Source organism: Leptonychotes weddellii, chromosome 8 (assembly GCF_054177405.1).
Source record: "Leptonychotes weddellii isolate Sample4059 chromosome 8, ASM5417740v2, whole genome shotgun sequence".
Lineage (NCBI taxonomy): Eukaryota > Metazoa > Chordata > Mammalia > Carnivora > Phocidae > Leptonychotes > Leptonychotes weddellii.
In genome coordinates this window covers 7,814,856-7,830,073 of record NC_138376.1, presented here as the reverse complement: position 1 = coordinate 7,830,073, position 15,218 = coordinate 7,814,856, and the positions used below count along the sequence as shown (strand labels likewise).

At 39.5% G+C, this 15,218-nt stretch overlaps 1 protein-coding gene across 1 annotated transcript in view; it reads right to left on the bottom strand.

Annotated features, from left to right (window-relative positions):
- Positions 1 to 12,755, bottom strand: part of DEK (DEK proto-oncogene) — a 31,159-nt gene extending 18,404 nt beyond the window's left edge. Inside the window, exons 1-7 of the mRNA XM_081827616.1 lie at positions 12,588 to 12,755; positions 12,053 to 12,212; positions 9,021 to 9,122; positions 8,653 to 8,762; positions 7,498 to 7,592; positions 5,950 to 6,070; positions 1,210 to 1,398 (exon numbers count right to left, since the gene is read on the bottom strand). Coding sequence (XP_081683742.1) covers positions 1,210 to 1,398; positions 5,950 to 6,070; positions 7,498 to 7,592; positions 8,653 to 8,762; positions 9,021 to 9,122; positions 12,053 to 12,203 — 768 coding nt within the window. The 5' untranslated portion in view covers positions 12,204 to 12,212; positions 12,588 to 12,755. The remainder of the gene's footprint in view (positions 1 to 1,209; positions 1,399 to 5,949; positions 6,071 to 7,497; positions 7,593 to 8,652; positions 8,763 to 9,020; positions 9,123 to 12,052; positions 12,213 to 12,587) is intronic.
- Positions 12,756 to 15,218: the final 2,463 nt, after the last annotated feature.

The following is a 15,218-nucleotide window of genomic DNA, read 5'->3' as shown; positions in this document are numbered from 1 at the left end:
TGAGCGAAATAAGTCAATCAGAGAAAGATATGTATTATATGATCTCACTGATATGAGGAATTCTTAATCTCAGGAAACAAACTGAGGGTTGCTGGAATGGAGGGGTGGGAGGGATGGGGTGGCTGGGTGATAGACATTGGGGAGGGTATGTGCTATGGTGAACACTGTGAATTGTGTAAGACTGCTGAATCACAGACCTGTACCTCTGAAACAAATAATACATTGTATGTTAAAAAAAAAAAAAGATAGTAGGAAGGGATGGGGGGAAATCAGAGGGGGAGACGAACCATGACAGACTATGGACTCTGAGAAACAAACTCAGTGTTCTAGAGGGGAGGGGGATGGGGGGATGGCTAAGCCTGGTGATGGGTATTAAAGAGGGTACGTATTGAATGGAGCACTGGGTGTTATACGCAAACAATGAAACATGGAACACTACATCAAAAACTAATGATGTTATGTATGGCGATTAACATAATAATAATAAAAAAGAGAGGTGCTGGGGAAAAGAAAAAAAACAGAGTCTACCAAAACACTGAGCTATAATAAGAAGTCATTTCCTTTACTGAGGACATGTATCAAGGAGAGGGTAAAGCTAACTTTTTAAATGGTTCAGCAGCTCTTCTCTTCCTGAAGTTTCACTTGGGAAACTAAATATTCTCAAAATTTTACAGATACGCTCACGTAAAAGAAAATGGCAGGCATTCCTAAGTAATACAAAACTTGCCCACCCATCAAATAAACTTGAAACACCGTTTTGCTCATTAAATAATCCCCAATGGGTTGAGAATAACTGGGGTCCTCAAACCCCTTGCTTTTTTGCATAAAAAGAAAACGACTCAAATCAATGATAAAATATTAACATAAAAAATTCTCAAGCAATCTGTTTCTTTGGGTTCCTGTTCAGTATATGCACTGCCCCCCCCTTCCCATTTACCTACTCTAATCTTCAAGGTCCAGCTCAAATCCAGCCAACCTCACTCTTCCAACTCCAAGCTCTCACATGGCCAGAAAACCAAAAGCTCCATAAGGGAAAGAAAAGATCTATTCTTAACTATTTTTGTATCTTTGGAATTAAAAACAACCATTTTGGTACTAACAGTTTCTAGAAACTGTTTTCTGGCTATACTTATCACATGACAAGAATATTTAACTCTTCCCATGGAAAAAAATGAGAAAAAAAACCCCCACAAACACCTAACATTTTACCTCCTCTTCACTTTCTTTATCTTCATCATCCGAAGACTCTTCCTTGTTTTTCTTTTCGTCTTCATCACTGCTAGATTCATCTGACAGAATTTCAGGACATTTGGTTCGCTTAGCTTTCCTTGCCATTCCAGAACTGTTGCGTTCCTTTTTGTTGCCTTTGCTAGAACTTTTTTTAGATTTTGGCAATGGCTGTGTACAATAAAATAAAGATAACACCAATGGGCTATTGTATTTCCAAGTCAATCATTTTTGATAACTTATCAACTCATTCTTGTTCCTGTCTCAAGAAGTATTTCCAAACTTAGCAGTTTTACAGAGAACAATTCACCTTTAAAGTGTCAAGTTGATCTTTTTGTCCACACTATCAATACCCTTTCATCTGTGTTCTAACACCCAGGTAAGACTCTTCACAAATGCTGAAATAAATACTGTGTTCTGACATGGGATTAGAAGCCCAAGTACACACTGCATTAAGCTCAGTTATTTACACTTTATCCAGGCAATATTTTGAGTTAGACTTGTAATTTATTTCATTCCTATTAGCATTAAAACCGTCAATGCCAGAGGAGCTTCTTGCTTTAGGGGAACCTCCAATCAAAAGACCGGAGCCATCTGTAAAGGAAACAAAACCTCACTTTACACATCCTGAATTTATGATCTATATAGTTTATATTCATATTACCTCTGGGCTCTACTTTCAGTAATGCCAGGATTATATTCTCACTGATGATTCTAAATATGCAATTAGTGTTGGGTATGTTAATTATGAAGCTGATTAAGAACCACAAAATATATGTATTGCTTTTTGCTCTGATATTTAATTAAACCACGCACATTTAAAAAGCAGAGATCACGCAAGGAAACAATTTGATTATCCAACAAATTTAATTCTTAAATGCTTTCTTAGGGGAGTATTTGCTAACTTTTGAAATTGAAAACCATAAAATAACCTTGCATAAAAGATCTGAAAAGATATACCTCGAGGAATTGAAATTTCCAAAATTATAGGTATCTTTTGTTTTTATTTTTGCCTATATTATTTTCTACAATAAGCAGAAATAGTAAGGAAAATTCCATAACATAACCTTATGATATACAATTGTATAAATGTTAGGATAACTTTAGGCAAAATCTTTCATAAAGCTAGGAGAACCACAGATTCTTTCTCTCCTAGAAACTGCCAGTCTTAAAGGTCACCATCACCTGCACAAAAATTAAGAAAAGGTGGCTGTTTTGTGTATGTAGTGTTCTCAGGCTATGTACAATCCACAAGATAGCCTCTAGCTGCCCCCAAAAATCTATCCTTCCTACAGGCAGACTGGGCAGCAGCCAATGTAGGTCACTTCAGGAATTTTAAGTTAGTGGATGAATGATATTTCTCAGAGGGGTTCTCTGTAAGTTTCCATAAAAAACTTTCTTGAAAATATACAGATATCCTTGTTATGAGACCTGTTACTATTACCAACTAGTACCAGGAACTAAATCCATTTGGATAAATTCTTTGATCTCACTGGAGAAAAGGTGACTCTCACTGTCCAAACTCTCCCTATTCATTATATGAAATCCAGGACTCAAATATATTAGAAAAATGTGGTATCCCTTACTATCTCAGTTCAGGAACCAGATACAGGTAGTAAGAATATAATCTGTATATGGAATCAGTAGTAAGATGATGGGTGCAGGATAATCTTATACAGGAAGTGGAAGAACATTAAATTATTCAAGTAATCAATCAAGAAAATTCAACTTCCAAAAATAAAAGAGCTTAAAAAAAAAAAGTAACAATACATGAATGTTTTAGAGCTTTCCTATATTGGTTCTAAAAATAGTTGAATCTATTAACCAGAATCCAGAGTCAACAGCATCATCCCTTTTAGAACAAAATCTGAAAAACAGATAATCAAGGCAGAAGCACAAAATGAGGATAGTAAAACAATGTTAATTCAATAATTTTATTATTATGGAGAAAGAAATCAGTACTAATGAGTCTATAGTGTTTTCCTTAAATGACAGAAAGGTATGGTAGTGTAGAAAATAACTTGAGATTGGTATCATTAGGTTAAAGAGTAGTTCTCACAGAATCAGACACGGAGAGTGGATGTTAAGAGTTGGATTCCGTAAGGCTAAGAGTGGTTCTCAGAATATGGTTCATGCACCTGGGGCTTCCTGAGGCCTTTTCAGAAGCCCACAAGGTCAAAACTATTTTCTATAATACAGTAATAATAATATAATATCAAGACATTATTAATTTTCTCTTTTCACTGTTGGTATCTGTAGTGACTCTGCAAAAGCAAGGTGGCTGTAAAATTGCTGGCACCTCAGTACTAACGACGGCGGAGGCAGCCAACTGTGCTAGCAGTCACTATATTCCTCACAGCCCCAAACTAGAAAGAAAGAAAAAAAAGGTGTTTCCTTTAAGAATGCCTTTGACGAAGCAGTAAATATTGTATTAGCTCTCAACCTGTGAGTACGTCTTTACGCAGTCTGTAACAAAACGGGAGGTACACATAGAATATGCTTGCTACTTACTGAACTTCACTGGTTTTCTCAAGAAAAAGCACTTGCACAACTGAGCTGTGAGCTAAGCTAGCTACCTCTCCCATGAAACACCGTTTGTAAAAGAACTGTAAAAGTCTGCCTATTCAGATTCAGGTATTTAAAAGACATGTGTTCAGGGACGCCTGGGTGGCTCAGTCGGTTAAGCGTCTGCCTTCAGCTCAGGTCATGATCCCAGGGTCCTGGGATCAAGCCCCGCATCGGGCTCCCTGCTCCGCGGGGAGCCTGCTTCTCCCTCTGCCTCTCTCTCTCTATCTCTCATGAATAAATAAATAAAATCTTTAAAAAATAAATAAATAAATAAAAGACATGTGTTCAAAATGAACATGAGCCTGTCACTGCAAGGAAAGCAACTGATGGTATTTATTGCCAATGACAAATTTCAAAACTTCACAGGGATAATTCACATCCATCACCATGAACTAACAGCCTCCCAATACCTAATGATTCTTCTCATGAGATGGTGATTATATTAATGAATGACTTTTTGACAGTGTTTAATGGAAATGTGCCCATATTTGGAAGATCTGCATAATTCAGAAAACCAATAATTTCCAAATGGTGAATGCAATTACAAAATCATAGATAAAAGGTCTAAGAGTTCAAGAACTTGGTTTCAGACACCACATTACAACTAACCTTTAGATAAACTACCACTGTGGAGTTTTGGTATTGTATCAAAGAACACCTGTAATTATCTCAAAGCTTTTAAAATATTCCTTTTTCTGATTACTTACCTGTGAGAAGCTGATTTTCTTTACATACTTTAAGCAAAAAAATAACATGTGCAATAGACTGAAATGCAGAAGCAAATGAGAATACAGCGGTCTTCTCTTAAGCCAGACATGAACAGACTTGCAAAAATATACCATTCTTCTAATTTTTTTGGAAGTATAGTTATTTTTCATACAAAATATTACCTGTGTTAATATGTAGTAGGCTTACTGTTATTTAAAAATTTTTCAGCTTTTATTTATAATACAGTAAATATCAAAATAACCCACATAAAAGCTTCTGGAGTCCTCATGAATTTTTAAGAGAGTAATCAGGTCCTAAATCACTGAGGAAAAGAATATAAACACATCCCTCATAACTTAAGCAACTTAGTAATGTCTTCTGGAGAAATGGTTTTCAATTTGTCACATGAAATTGTAAGTAGAGGTCTGGCCATAGTAAAAGTTTAGAAAAATAGATAATCCCATCTTTAAGCCAATTCAAAATACCAAAAACAAAACAAAAGATTCACCATGGCCCTTGGGTTTTTAGTTGCATGACAACTTAAAAAATATCCTTTATCAGTTTTTGCCGAGCTAATGGTAAACTGGACCAACAGCAGATAAAACCAAAGTCCCAGAGCTATTTTCTGATTTCTAATCTTTATGCCCTCTTCCCTCACCAGTGGTATTCCCCTGAACTCCTAGGTCCTCTAGATCTCTTCATAATTTCTTTGCTATCAAAATAAGGAAGAATACGAAAATATATACTGACAAACTTCAAACTAAAGAGCAAGGTCATGTAAGTAACACTTCAAGAGACATTTTAAATCAGTGATGTCATTTGTTAAACAATCCGGGCAAACCTAATCTAAATTTAGGGAAGAATGGGGGAAAGTATAAGGCCATTTTACTTCCCTGTCCAACTCCTGGGCTCTGCTGATTCTGGAAACCCAATCCAAGAAACCTGTAAGAGTCAGTTTTGGGGTTTGTTTGTTTTTTTTTAATGTTCTATTTTCATAACCTTCTTCCAGTGTCTAGAAAATATCCAGTTCTAATATACCCCATCTTATCTTTCCTGACCTAGTTGAAGGTTGCATACCCTCCCTGCCCAACCCAACACCTCACCCTCAACTCAACCTGTTTCTGTTCTTCCAGTGCCTTCTAGATATATAACCCTGGAATTTAGTTTGTATTTCTGTCCATTTAACATCAATTTAGTGAATAATTATTTTTCTCAATCTTATACCTTTTTTAATCTGATAAGAGGATAGATCTGTCTGGCTTCTATGTTATTTCTATCATGAAATTGTTGCAGATATGTCAACAGAGTAGTATATTCTTTGAATGTAGAAGGCAATACTGAATACTGACAAGCAATGCTGCTAACAAATTAAATTGTTCCATAAAAAAAGAAAGGAGAGTCTATAAATAATTGATTTGTATTGAAATAATAAAAATCGGTCCTCACTTTGCCAGAAGGCTTTGGATGCATTAAGAAATTCAAGATCCTCTTCACCAGTTCACTATTTACACCTGATCTCTCCAAATCAAGAACCTCACAGATGCTCTTTAACATGGCATTTCTAAATCTAAAACAGAAAATGAAAGAAACCAAGTTTATTATGTAGCAAAGTTTATAAATATTCTCCACAACATAAAGACAATTGCTAAACAAACTGGCTCAGGTACAAACATTAAAAAAACATCCAATGTTCCCCCGAATCTAAAAAGTACTTTCCTAATAATCTTGACTAATGTACAAAATACAACCATATACCAAAACTGATATTATTAATAAATTGAAAACACCATTTACCAATTAAGTTTTATTTTTAAGAAGATTTTATTTATTTATTTGACAGAGAGAGAGAGCCAGAGAGCACAAGTGGAATGAATAGCAGAGGGAGAGGGAGAAGCAGGCTCCCCACTGAGTAGGAAGCCTGACGTGGGGCTCAATCCCAGGACCCTGGGATCATGACCTGAGCCGAAGGCCAACGCTTAACCATCTGGGCCACCCAGGAGCCTGTAAGTTTTAAAGATAGTAAAAAGAATAAACTAAGCTGGGGCATTTGGGTGGCTCAGTTGGTTAAGCATCTGACTCTTGAGCTCAGCTCAGGTCTCAATCTCAGGGTCATGAATTCAAGGCCCACATTGGGCTCCATGCTGGGCATGGAGCCTACATTAAAAAAAAAAAAAAAAAGTCAGGGGCGCCTGGGTGGCTCAGTCATTAAGCGTCTACCTTCGGCTCAGGTCATGATCCCGGGGTCCTGGGATTGAGCCCCACATAGGGCTCCCTGCTCTGCGGGAAGCCTGCTTCTCCCTCTCCCACTCCCCCTGCTTGTGTTCCCTCTCTCGCTGTGTCTCTCTCTGTTAAATAAATAAATAAAATCTTAAAAAAAAAAAAAGTCAATTCACTAGGAAAAATGTAAAAGGTTTTCAGTACTACAAAATTCATGGATTTGACAATTCTTCGGATTGGTGATTAAATACTACATTTCCCCTCAGCACTCCACTATGACAACATTTTGATGAAGGAATAAGTAATCATCTTTATTATTTATAACTCTTAAACTATATGGGATTTAACAAACAAAAGCTCTTAATACAGTATCTTGCTTGCATTATGGTGAAGAACACTGTTCCTATCAAACTGGTTATCTTCAAAATAGTTTAAATGGTACCTATAAGTTGGGGAAACAGAGTGGCTGGCAGGGAGCAAGAGTGGGGGAGTTTTTTCACTATATTCCCCTTAGACCTATCTTTTGGACAATGTGAACAACTTGTGTATACGGTTCTTCTAAGAAATAGAAACGTCTTTAGTGACTTTTCGACACTCTTAAATAGTCACTATTGGAAAGTAATGAACATCCCAAGTTGATAGTTATGAAAAAGTCAGATCTTGGCATTTAAAGCAAAGAATTAGTTTCCTAAAAATGTCTGAATGGTCATATTTAAATGTTTAAAAATAAACTTATAACACATTGATCAAAACACAATACTTATGAAAATAACTTACTTTTTCAACATTTCTTCCTTCTTTTTATATTGGACACTTCCTTTTTCAAATGGAAAGCCACTGAACTGACCCACATTCTTCTTTAATGAGGACACCTGAAAAAGTTTCCCTTATTATTAATGCTATTACCCAGTAATGTACATAAGAAAAAAATTCAAAGCCAACATCTTTATTTTCATATCTGTCTCCCACTTCTAATAGTGGTTTATTCAAAATTTCTTATTCACAACTGAAAAGTATACTTGTTACTAAAATATTAATGTTATAAAAGGCTTATAAGTTTAATTCTTTAAAAATAACAATTTCACTTTGAATGAATTTCCATCTGGGAATTTTTACTGGCAATTATAAAACTACAACTAAACGTTACCTGACAATACTAGGGGATGTGGAAAGTTACTTCTTGGAAACTTGGAAAAGGAAAACTCCCTTTTCCTAAGTAATACAAGTTACTAGTAATATTTATTTCCCAAATCAGAGAGTCATGGATTTTACTCTTTAAAAATAACAGAGGACCTCCAAAAGTTAATACCATTTAGCAATAATAAGACTTGTGTAAATTAGATTATAGTCAGGATGACATGAAATTATACCATGCTTCAGACATTTGATTCTAACAACGTCAAACTTCACTTTGCCCATGCATAACCCAAAGCAAAATTTCCTCTCAATTATACGAAACACTGAAGTTGTATGTACAGTGTAATTTGGTAAATGAAATACTGATTTGTTCTGACAAATTCCCTGACAAAGAATTACCACCTAATTTATCAGATATTTGCTCAAAATGAGATACAATTATACTGTATCATTTATTCTGAATAGCTAGAAACATCCAAAAAATAAATTATTTCTAATACATTTAAAGATCACTAAAAATCACCACAATTTGGATTTCACATTTTGAAATTTCAGTTTGGCATAAAAACAACTATAGTACAAGGCCTGGATATTATAATCCTATCTGCTAATATCTATGTATTCTATGATAAATCATTTAATAAGTATGTGTCTCAGTTTGTTCACTAGTATGGTACAGAAACTGGAACTACTTGATTGCTGAAGTCCTTTCCAGAACTAAAATAATGCTTCTATTGTGAAGTATTTTAATACATAAACATGTTACTAGGTTAAAGATAGAAAAATGGTCTTAACTGTGCCTGGTCTGTTGTAAAGCAGTTTATGTAGATTTCGAAGTTCATCTGTTTTCTTTTTACTCAGGAAGAAATGTATCCTTTCAATTTCACAAAGTTTCTGCCCCTTTCCTAGAAAAAAAGAAAAAAAACAAAAAACACTGTAATAATTAAATACCCATTACGTGTTAAAACATTTACAAAGTTATTTTAATCACGATTATTTTACAGCATAATTTACATACAGCTTTTGCTGAATAGGGCAAGCTAAATAAAATTATACTCATAATACATAACTACTTCGTAAACAGTAAAACTGAGCACTGCTGACCATCATTTTGTATATTTAGGCATTTTTACCATAAAATGGAAAGAACAGAATAAACTTACCTTGTGCAATGGTAAATGGCTCTCTCTGTAAGGAAGAGACTTGCATGGTCAATCTCTCTACTTTTTTCTTTTCCCTCTTGCCTTCCACGATGAGACTCTTTTCTGGAAATTAATTTAATACTTCTTAAATAGCTAAAAGCTTAAAAAACATATTTACTGGATAAACGTAGAAAAAACTGCAGAAACCTCTAATACCTTACACTTCTTCTGAGCATGACTTTGAGAAGCAAATGATGAAAGATTAAAATACTAATAGCATCACTGAATTTTTAGAGTAGCATTTTACTTACCTGGCAAACTCACAAGGGATCCAGTTTAAAAAAAAAATCATAAAGCAAACAAACTTTCATTGAACTACAATTACTGCTAATGAAAGTCCAGTCACTGTGAAAAATCACTAAGGCCTTCACTAAGTCTACTCTTTGATTAGACCTAATTCTGTTGATTGTGATTTAGTTTATGGTACATCATCAAACAGGAAGTTTAGACTGAGATTATAACAACTTCAAAAACATACAAAGAAAAGCAATAATTCAGTAAGCAGATGAAAGAAAAACAAGCTGCTATAAATAGGGTAAAATTCTACAAGTTTACATTTACTGCAATGGACTGGGAGGACGTTACTTTGTAGTTTAGTAAATGCTTATAACAATGGTCATAAATCATTCTAAAAAAGTTAAATTGTTTTAGAATACAGACTGCTTTTATAAAAAAAAAAAGGCTAGAAGATATAGAACGTATATTTAAAAATGTAAAAACACTGAGCTTAAAAATCCAAACGATTTACCTGCTGAGATAAATTCAGATAAAAAAAGAGGACACTATATCACTGAAGGTCCTTTCCTTCATTCAAATGAATGCCTGTTTTGTGCAAAGCTTCACTAGCTACTAAGGGGGGGGGGATGAACAGATGGTTAAGACACTGAATAACTCTTGAAAGAGATCACGTCTACTGGTGGTGATGAGACACAATCATACTCCAAGCAGAAGATGATAAAATACTAAAGGAAATCTACAAATAAAAGTTCTCTGCATTGAAGAAAGTAATTATTTTTGGATTAAGGAAAAACGATCAAAACACTGGAGCTGGCTCTGAAGGATAGGTAAGATTTGGAGACATAAGGATTTGCACATAAAGAATTAGGAAGGATAAAGGGATTCCAGCAGGTTTAGTCTGGCAATGGTGTCCAGGGTGAAGACAATGCACTCTAAAGCAAACCCTGTTATTGTGCTACTTCCTTTCCCTGAGTGATTTAAACGATTTGCTCACCTCCGATTACCACCTATAAGCTAATGACTTTCCTGATCTCTCCCTAGTCAAGAGTTTCAAATCCGCTATCAGGGCCAACAACTGGACAGCTCCACTTCATGTCCTACAGGCACCTAAAGCAGTGCATCAAAACAGAAGTCACAATCATCTCCAAATCTGCTCACCTTTGTGAGTTCTATTTTTCAGAAAACAATAATATTGTCAACTCAATTGCCGAAAACAGAAACCTAAAAGTCATCTTTTACTAGCTCCTCCCCCACCCAAGTCAAGTCAATTCCACCTTCATTTGGCACGGACTACACTGCCTTATTTCTGTGATGCCTCAGCAGAATTAAATTTTCAGGGCTAACTAGGATAAAAACCTTTACAATCTTAGTTGTTCCACAAACACCCCAAATGAGGGAATAGAACAATAAGCAATTAGAACTACAGAATTGCTTAGGGGTAACTTTGAAAAAAAAAAAAATCACAATTTGAACTATCATCAGTCCCCCAAGCATTACTATATCTGCCATTTGTAGTATTTTTACACGATTTCTATAATTTTTCCTGACACACAGGAATCCATCACCTAAGTGGTATCAAAACCCTGTCTTTAAAAAGAGACTAAAAAATAAAAAATTGGAGGAAAAAACGCTGAGAAAATTTTGGACTAATAGTTGAGATACTGCAGCCAAATTTCAGTTACTGCATTATGAATAATTTAAAAGTAATTTATATATTTTTCTAAGCATTTTTGAACTTAAGTCTGGAAGGGCTCCTTTCTCACAACACCTACCACTTTAAACAAACGAAAGGCATACCGTGTAATCTGAATCCAGATTGTATTTACAAAATGCTGACCATGGGCACGTTTAGACTTTAAAGAAACTGACAGTTAAACCTGGGTCTGGAAAGAAAACTTAAACTTCTTCCCCAGTATGGCTGAGCTGGAGCTTTATGTTAAACAAACCTAGACTGGGCTAACATCATCAGAGAATGCTAAGAACTGTGATACGGATTTTTAAGTGTCTGCAAACGTTTTAGGAAGCGGGCACTGCCCCATGTGTGCTGGATAAAGCAATGCTGTACCACTCCTGATTTCTGTAAGGTTCTTCTGTTTCGTGCCTCTAGGTAAATAATGGTTAATACTGCTCTTCTGCAACTCCAAAACTGAGACAGCTTTCGGAACTCTTTCATAGTTCACTGCTTTCATATTTAACTACTTTCTCAAGTAGCAACAGCTTTCACTGGTGTTTCCCCGTGAAAGTCAACTCCCCCAAGCCTCTGAAAAGGGCCTCTGCTGAAGTTCAGCAAAGATATTAAAGTTGTCCAAATATTTCCAGGACTAGCATAACAACTTCATTACTGGTTTCATGAAGGACCTCGCAATAACGTCAAAAGGCAAAGCACCTGTACTTAAATTAGCAACAGACGAAAATTAAAAACGGCTACCCTAGCAACTTCAAAAGCTAACGGTTTTAAAAACAGATCTGAAACTTAGAAACATCCTGTCAAATGAGAAAACGTTACGAACACACACTGCTGGCCAGAAGTCAACCGCACTCCAAAATACGTAGTAACAACGCTAACAAATATTTTCTACCAACCCCGGAATTCACCAAGTTCGATCTCTGCTATTGCTCAGCACCAAAAAGGGAAAAATCCCGCAAACATTCTCGCTAGAGATCCCTCCGATTTAGCGTCTCCAGGCGCAAAAAAAAGGGGGGCAAGAGACCGGTTTTCTGTGAAATCCATCACCAGGGACGCGACTTTCTCCCACCTTTTTCTTCCTCCTCCTCCTCTTCCTCCTCCTCGTCATCCTCGTCCTCCTCTTCACTTTCCTCTCTCGGGCCAGGCATTTCGGGTTCTTTCTCGGACGCGGGCTGGGCGGGGGTTCCCTCTCCCTCTGCAGCTGGGCCGGAGGAGGACATGCTGTGGACCTACGAACGGGCAGGAAGCCACACGTCTCGGTCCCCTCGCTCCCCGCGGCAGGGACGGGGCGGCCGCCGAGAGCCGCCCGACGCTTTCCGGCCCCAGGACGCCGGGGGCCGCGGGAAACCCGACCTCAAAGTTGCCTCCTCCCGCGGCCGGGACAGCCGCGCTCACTCCCCGGGGGCGACTTCCCTGCGGCTCCGCGCATTCCCGAGGCGGGAAACAGCGGGCGCCGCGCCGCCCCTCCCTCCGCCCGGCCCGCCGCCGCCGCCGGCCGCCCCGCGTCCCCTCCCCCCGCCCCAGGCCGCCGTCCAAATGGCCGCGGCGGTGCGGGCGGGCCCGCGGCGCCCTCTCGTCCTCCCCAGCCCCGACGCAGTCCTCACCGCGGGTGCCGGCCGCCGCGGGCCTGGCGCGCGAAGGCACGAAAAGGCTCCCGGGAGGCGGCGGCGAGCGCCGGAGGAGGAGGCGCGCGGGCCGCTCTCTGGCGTGACGCTCGCGCCGCGCTCTCCGCTCCTCCGAATCAACAAGATTTTCAAAATGGCGGTTCGGGAAGGAAAGCGGGAATGCGGCGGCCAATCAGGGCCGCGAGCTGGGAGTTGGCGCGCGCGGGTGGGGGAGGCGGGGCGGCCGGGCGCCTCTGCGGGGAGCCCGGGCCGGGGCGGGGCCGCGAGGGGTCGCCCGGGCCGGGGGCGGAGGGGCGGCGCGCTCCGGGGCCGCCGGGGTTGCGAGGCCTGGCTCGGGGGATCTCTGCGAGGGAAGCGTGCGGGCCGCGTCCCGAGCGGGCGGCCAGCCCCCGGCCTGGCTGGACTGATCGCGAGAACGCTAGGGGGCCTGCCTGGGTATTGTCTCCTCGGTTCCTTCCCGGAAAAGGGGGGCAGCCTGCGCCCGGGAGGGGGCGGGCGGCTGGTGGCAGAGAAGTTTCCATCCCAGGAAGTCGCTACCTAGTATGTCACAGAGGCTGAGGGGAATTACTAAATGAGTGGTCTCATACAGCTTCCAGAGATCGTGCTGGCGGTGAGTCCTGAAACTGCCGTAATTCTGAGGACCCCATGGATTGAAGTTGCACCGTAAGGAAAAAGACCCTACGACGTTGAAAGTTCACGTCACCAAAGACAAATCTATTCCCAGACCTGTAAATGCAGGGGTGTGAGAGAGAGAGCAATAATATAGGAAATACAGTATTGCCCAGTCTAGACTTGTAAATGGGGAGGGGGGGCGTGTGCGTGTGTGTGTGTGTGTGTGTGTGTGTGTGTGTGTGTGAGATAATAGAGGAAGCACGGTATTGCCTAGTCCAGACCCGTAAATGTAGATTTGTGTGTGTGAGATAATGGAGGAAGTATGGTATTGCCCAGTCCAGACCCGTAAATATGGGGGAGATGATAGAGTAAATACGGTAATGCCCAGTCCAGACATGTAAGTGTAGGGGTGTGTGTGAGAGATAATAGAGGAAACACTGTATTGCCCATTCCAGACCCGTAAATGTAAGGGTGTGTATGTGTGTTGGTGTGAGAGAGAGAGAGAGAGAATAGAGGAATCACGGTATGGCCCAGGTCTGACCCGTAAATGTGGGGGAGATTGTACAGTAAATACGGTACTGCCCAGTCCAGACCCTTCTCCCGGAGTTCTAGGCCAGCTCTGCAGATACCTTTTAAACTCAACATTTCAATACCTGAACGCAGTATTTTCGCCCCTCAATAGCTCCCCCTTTCTTGTGATTCCCTTCGTTTCTTCTCTCTACACCTCAACCACTAGGTGCCCACAGGATCCTTTTAGTCAGTGGACTTAATGGAAATATGATGAGTTAAATTTGCCTGAATGGATCTGGACTGCATGGCAAAAATTCGACATTTTCTTGGAATCCTCTCTTTTTCCTTTTGTGCCCCTACCAAAAACATAAGCCAATTCTGCCATTTCTACCTTCAAATTTTATACCATCTTTCCCACTGTTCTGATGCGGTTCAAATCCTGTCCACCCTTTTGCTTGGATTTCGAAGCAGCCTCTCATTGGTCGGGTGGCTTCCACATGGCCACCCCCAACCCCCTGCTAGTGCCACAGCAGCCGAGGTGATTTTGTTTTTGTTTTTGTTTAATTATCAGATTGGGTACTCTCTTGCTTAAAACTCTCCAGTGGTTTCTCTTCATACTTGGAATAAAATTCAAAATATGGTTCATAAAGTCCTATGCAATCCAGCTGTTAACAGTATCACCTCTCTGACACCTTTGGCTGTTGCAGCCACACAAGCCTTCTTTGATGTTCCCCCAGAAAGCCAAGCTCATTCCTGCCTTTCAGCTTTTTGCTTTTCTGCCAGGACCACTTTTCCCTCAGAATCTTCAAAATGATTTACACTTTCACATCATTTAGCTTTATGCCCAGGTGCTTCTGCTACCCCATAATACCATCACTAATCCCTTTCCATCCTTTTTCATTCATTCATGTATTCATTCAAAAGTATTTGCTAAGCACCTACCTCCTACTTATCACTAGGAGTTAGAGATCAGAAGTAAGTCTCTGTAATCTTCAAGCTTGCATTCTGGTTGAAACATAAATAAGTGAAAATACTGAATGACTAATTGTGATAAAAATAAAGCAGGTTAAAGGAGATAGGAAATACCAGTAGAGTGGCTGGGATTTTATTTTACATATTTGATAACTGTTAATAAGATGACATTTGAAAAGAGACCATAAGTAAATGAGAACACTGGAGAAAGACTGGATAAATTCTAAAAAATTCTTTCAAGAATATGGGGTATTAAGAGGCAGAGAGGAGTCGATGATGACTTTTGGTTTTTGGTTTAATAACTAGAAGAACCAAGTAGCTAGTTACTGAAGGATAGGAAGACCTTAGGGGTTGGGGGTGGGAGGGCAGGGCTTCTTTTTTTCTTTTGGGGGGGGAATAGGGAAGGGAATCAGTTGTTTTGTTTTGGACATACTAGGTTTGAGATTCCTGTTAATCTAAGTGGAGATTCAGAATAGGCAGTTGGATGTGAGAGTCTGGCATTCAGGGGAAGAAGCT